This window comes from Rhipicephalus microplus, chromosome 2, assembly GCF_043290135.1.
Source record: "Rhipicephalus microplus isolate Deutch F79 chromosome 2, USDA_Rmic, whole genome shotgun sequence".
Lineage (NCBI taxonomy): Eukaryota > Metazoa > Arthropoda > Arachnida > Ixodida > Ixodidae > Rhipicephalus > Rhipicephalus microplus.
Window position 1 is genome coordinate 212,095,543 of NC_134701.1, and position 5,648 is coordinate 212,101,190.

The following is a 5,648-nucleotide window of genomic DNA, read 5'->3' on the forward strand; positions in this document are numbered from 1 at the left end:
GCCCTCGCAGGACTAAATTGAGCGAATGCGGCCCATTGCTCAAGACAAGTTTGAGACCCTCGATCAACAGGGTCAGCCTATCATGAAAATACTGCTATACCAATCATCGCTCTGCTGGTTACAGACCAACGAAGCAAGTGCACCAAACAAACACAGAAATAAGGGCACAGAGACATTTGCTTTATTAAAGAAATTATGCTCGTATACTTGTTGCAGTGAGAATTTTCGAGAAATATTTGTTGCACCTGTATATCACACACAGCTTCTGCTCTACAACAATATCATTGGCAACAAACAGATGTGCTGAGAAGCGGCATATAAACATCAGTATGAAAGAAATAAACCTATGTTTCTATATTTCCATTCCACAATGAAACTGTGCACTCTTATCCTCGTTACAGCCCCAAGTATGATGTGTGTGATGATCAAAACGAATACTTGAGCCTGTCATCTACTACTTTTCAGGTGACACTTTCAGCATTTCTGCTCATTCCATTTCAAGTAGCATATTTGTCCGATACCTTCAAATGGTAAAATCTCTTCAACTCTAAAAAACTTGCAATACCAAAGCCACAAATTTGTATGCACTGCCCAGTTACAAAATTTAATTTGGAAATAAATAGCAGCATAGCATAAAGCAGCAGAGTCATCCTTCAGGAAGTCTGGCAGGTGCACTGGAAAATCTGAGCATCTACAGAGGGCAGCCAAGTCGATGGGGTATCATTCTTGCTGGGATATCATTCTTGAAAGGGCACCAAAACAGCATCCGACCACTGATAGCAAAGGGAACTCCCTGTGACAGCAACGTGCATCATGAAAAAGCTCGAATGCATGCTCAAGCTCATACGAGAACAGCTTCTTTTCAATAATTATACCTATTATATGGCGAAAAAAAAGAACTACTGGCATCATGGTCACAGGTTGAAGGTAAGTTTCCTTGCTTGCGGATGCTTGTAGTCATGACACCTTTGGGCGGGGGGAAGCTTCGGGAACCTTCGAGCGGCGCGATCCACCCTGCAAGAACATAAAGTCATAACGAGAGCTCAATACAAAGCTTAAATACATGCAATGCAAGTGCAACGTGATATGGCAAAGTAAGACAGCAGAACTAATTTACGCTACTACTGAACAATGCACTATAGGCACAGTGCGCCCTTGCTGACGAGATAAGTATGGCCAGTTTTCAAAGTCAGCCAATAAAAATCACCGGTGTCATAGCCAGAACAGTACTTTAACCATCGCATACATGACAGCAGCTCAGAACACACTTCTTCAGTCTCTGAATTAGAGCAAGGCTGATATGCACAGGCACCTCACTTCCTGCGAGTTCGCTTGCCGCCCTCACGATTCACAAGTTCAACGCATAGCATGCCATTACACATCCTCACTACGCCACTATAGTGCACATTCAGGTGTGGCATTTGCTGACGCACATTTGAAAAGCATCCTGCCACAAAGCACCAGTCTTTTTTTTTTTTTTTTTTTTTTTTTATCAGCTCAACCTTCTAACTGGTTCGAGACAACAAAACTGGCACGAATGAAGGGCTTAACAATGTGGGGGTACTGAAACTCCCCTGCAAAGTTGTTTGCACTGCGTGGTGCACGTGTCTCGCCCAAAAGCCGCATTTCGAGTTACAACCACCGAGCGATAGATGGCGTGTTCGCGTTGAGCACCACTATCATCATTATGGTTGTTACCATGGTAGCGCTGGCAGTGACCCCGTGGTGGCGGGCGAGTTGAGCGAGTCTCTTCTGCGCGTGGCACCGCGGGCTGCGCGTCGGGGGCTCTCATGGTAAGTCAAGCGCTGGCGATGCCACCTTGGGTGTGTTATTGTGTTTGCCCTGCTATGGTGAGTTTGTCGTGTTATTGTGTTTGTCATGGAGTGTATGGTCATATTGTGTACAGATGTCCTAGCATGTTAATTAGAATTGATGTATAATAATTCAACGGATGATATCGTCGTTCAAAAGTAGTTAAATGTGTGTATCCTTTGGTTTGTACTGACCGTGTCTACTGTGTCCTTTCAACCCGAGAGTGTGGCGCTCGCTCGCCAATTTGAGACCCCACAACAGATAAGTAGCGAAAAATGCAACACGCACCAGAAGTGCCACAGTTCACCATGGCCGCCTCGCTTGCAGTTGTGCAGGCACCAGACTGCTGCGTGGCACAGTTCGTGCAATACGGTGTCCCTTGTTTGCTCAGCATTGCGAAGAATCTTCAATGAGAGCTCCACACGATACTTGTGGTTGGGCAAGTTGAAACACCGGCCTGCTGTCGATATTAATCTGCTGTTCCAGGAAATTTCTCCCGGAGGGAGCTGTTTGTGTGGAAACGAAGAACTCCATAAGTTTCTGTGGTGCGCTTTGTAGCAAGCATGCATCATTTCGGAAAATACAGTCAAACCTTGATGTGACAGACATGAAGGTAACTAATGATCGAATGTAGTGGAGTGAATATGCCATATTTTTTACCAATATTGGAATATAATGAATGTACATGCTTTCAACACACATCAAGTATAGCAAAGGTATATACACTTTCAATGCAGCTGGACCAAAAACTCGTCTGCACAGTCAGCAAAAACAAAGTTGTCGACAAACTTTATATTGATATCTCAAAACAACCTTTAATTTGAATGCATGTTCCTGCAGTAGTGCCTTCTAGTATCTGCCCAAGAAAAATGGCTGAGGCCTACGATATAACGATTAGGGACAAGACTAGTGATCATTGAACCGTCAGTCACTTTTCATGACAAGGGATGTAGTCGCCTCTGCCAATCTTGATTATGCATAATTTCAACAATGCTGCCTTTGTGAGTCCTTGTGCCATGCACATGTTCCAATATATACGTTTCACGTTTGTTCAACAAAATGTCAGTTGAGAGTCAGTGCCTTGCTCTTTTTACTTATTTTTGTCTGTGTGTAGTGTTGCACTGTAATATACATAGTTCAAGGTGAGTCCCTAAGAGGGTCTGCAGTCCTGCTTTCGACATAAAAACAATTGTGATCACACCGTCACTGTCCCACCAACGCACGCAAAATGGATCTATGGAGCACTTGCTTAGACTTTTCATAAAAGCTCCCATAGATTATCAGTAAGAATACAGTAAGCTTAACGACCAATGTTAAACCCTCATGTGCACCGACCCATGCGATGCAAGACCTACCTTGCAAGCGAAGACCTCCCTGTTGAAAATTGAAAAGAGGATGCTAGCAAGCTCTTCCCGGGAACTAGGGAAATGTTGCCTGAACCTGAGCGCATCTGGGCGGCATTTCTCCGGAGGTGTGCTGTCGGAGAGTGACTCAAGAAACCAGGCATCACTGTCCTCGGCAGATGGTGTCTTCACAGCGGTGCATGGCGTCAGAAGTCGTGAGGCAGGTGGCTTTCTTTTCAATGACGTCTTAATTTCATCTTCGCTGTCCGAACTGTCACGTAGAAACGAGGGGCGCCGCCTGAAAACAGAGGCGTTCTTGTACTGCCAGCACAACCACTTAGAACTGTTTCATCGATATGAACAGGTTTTTATATGTAAAAGCAGGCACAGAAGGGGTGACTAGGGTGAGAATAGCCTAACCTAGGCATGTGGATATTACAAAATAGAGAGCATCAGTAATTGAGCCTGCATGTATGCAGCGCTTTTTCAGGTGTGTTTTCCCGGCTAGTGCTGGACACAATCATTCCATTTTCACTCTTCACCAAAATCAAATTGCGAAGCTCAATGTACCACCACACCAAATGATGCACGAGAGAAACTTCAGTAGTGATTTTTACAATACTTTACGCCGCATATGGTTCTTCAAAGAGTTAGCAGGCTTGAGCACATCTGTGTCTTTACATTAAGTTTTACAGTCTGGCTATGGACACCTGCATGCACGAAATATGCGGCACCTGTGAAGTGGACAAGCATACAATCTGGAACACACATCTACAGACCTAGTCCAGGGGAACATTTTCTGAATAACATTCAGATGTAGATTGGGAAGTGTATGTACAGTTGGTCGCAAAACTTTACGAGACACGCAGGATTAGCAAAAACTGGGCTGGGAAAGTCAACTTCCATAGCCTCAGGTTGAATGTTTCAGAGTGAGGTAGTTTTTCATTGCCTACATAGTTATCATTTTAGTTATAAACACCCTTCCATGAAAGCAGAACTTCTTGCTTTTTGTGGCACACTTTTTCCAAGACTCTTTTGAGGCCAGCTTTGCGCATGTGTTTGCATGCTACAGAAACTCTTTTCAATTAATGTCAGAGTAGAGGTCTGTCATAAAAAGAGGCAACGTTTAGGAAGAAGTCAAGTTTCTTTAAGCAATTTTACCAGCTGAGAGGCACCTTGAAAAATGTGACACCTAATAGACACCGTAAAAAATATATTTTTTTTAATCTGTTATGAAAGTCTAGCCACGGAATGTATATTTAGAACTAAAGAATGATTTCTTGGAAACCAGAAAGTGATGCGAAGAATTGATTTCTGTTAAAATCGGCATTATTTACCAAACGCCACATTACTTGAAGGGCCAGGGCACGCTGCGAGTACAGTTACATGAATAACATTAAGGAGAAATAAAAAGGTAACATTTTTTTCTCGTATGACCGGCGCAAGAGCTAGATGCGGTAACCTTGCATGTTCGCTCCACTTATTTCTTACGGTTTAATTAGACGCATTAGCGTTTCCACCTACATTTCTCGTAATTTATCTTTCCCCAGAGAACTCACCGAGCAGATGACCAGCAACCACGATCGGGTAACCGATTTCCCCTACTCTTCTGAGGTGTCCAAAACTTGTTAGCGTTGTCTTTCAGCGGCGATTCATTCAGCCTAACGGCTCTCTCGAACGCCTCGCTTAGCTTGCCACACGCCATGCCACGAACCTGAACAAAGCAGTCAAAAAGTATTGTGCCCATCTAAACGGCAAAAGACACGCTATAGTCAATGAACACGTAATTATCTGTAGTAATTCTTCAATTAACTTCAAGCGCCACAAAATAGCTTCCATGTAGGGCACGATATGAGTGAAATAAAAGCCATCTTCAACGTCTCCAACTCCCGTTGAACCTTTCCGCCAGTTTCTGCCACGGAAGCTAGAGCTGCTAGAACCACAGAACACCTGAAGAGTTGCTTGGTTGTTTCCAGAGCCTGGAGTGCCTCATTGTTCCTCAGATTACAGTGTACTAGAATAGAAAATTACACCACAGAATGCCCAGAACACCTACTTTACTACAGTAAACCTTGGTGTACTCCTGGCATTGATGTTTCGGCGCCGTTTATGAATATGGTCACGTGATGAAAATATTGATGATGGTGATGACGATGCGATAACTTGACGACATAGAGTAGAGTAACATAGTAAACGTTTACTATGTTACTCTAAAAATGGTGGCGATGCCAACCGTGGTTACACAGCAGAAGACTACGGCACCATGGTTCCAGCGAACCACCAACGCCCTTAGCGTTGGGAAGAACAACATTGTTTCTTTGCTACAGTCGCGAAACCTGTAATGCAGAACTAGCCACACCATAGAGTTTCATAAAGTTTCATATGAAACTCTATGAGCCACGCCGAGTATTGATAATACAGTTTTACGGCAGACTGAATAGTAACTTCGCTTGGCCCATTATCTGGTTGGCAATAGTTTCCAGTGCTTGTCGC

The 5,648-nt window shown here is 43.8% G+C and overlaps 1 protein-coding gene across 3 annotated transcripts; it reads right to left on the reverse strand.

Moving 5' to 3' along the window:
• Positions 1-159: 159 nt before the first annotated feature.
• Positions 160-5,306, reverse strand: LOC119170426 (germ cell nuclear acidic protein). Of its 3 annotated transcripts, XM_037421586.2 has the most exons (6): positions 5,212-5,306; positions 4,715-4,869; positions 3,168-3,453; positions 2,101-2,318; positions 876-1,014; positions 160-793 (listed from the first exon to the last, which is right to left on the reverse strand). In XM_037421586.2, exons 2-5 carry the CDS (start codon positions 4,858-4,860, stop codon positions 915-917), a joined length of 750 nt encoding a protein of 249 aa, XP_037277483.2. In that variant the 5' UTR covers positions 4,861-4,869; positions 5,212-5,306; the 3' UTR covers positions 160-793; positions 876-914. The 3 variants fall into 3 exon arrangements, with proteins under 3 accessions (XP_037277483.2, XP_037277481.2, XP_037277482.2); XM_037421584.2 differs by having other exon boundaries at positions 160-1,014; XM_037421585.2 differs by having other exon boundaries at positions 160-1,014; positions 5,106-5,243.
• Positions 5,307-5,648: the final 342 nt, after the last annotated feature.

What these genes read in the sequence shown, in the direction of transcription:
- LOC119170426 (XM_037421586.2), bottom strand. Translation starts at nt 4,860, where the DNA reads ATGGCGTGTGGCAAGCTAAGCGAGGCGTTCGAGAGAGCCGTTAGGCTG. An exon ending in GGGAGGTCTTCGCTTGCAAG is followed by an intron (nt 2,319 to 3,167) that starts GTAGGTCTTGCA and finishes CCACACAAACAG; the next exon opens with CTCCCTCCGGGAGAAATTTC. An exon ending in GGTGAACTGTGGCACTTCTG is followed by an intron (nt 1,015 to 2,100) that starts GTGCGTGTTGCA and finishes ATGTTCTTGCAG; the next exon opens with GGTGGATCGCGCCGCTCGAA.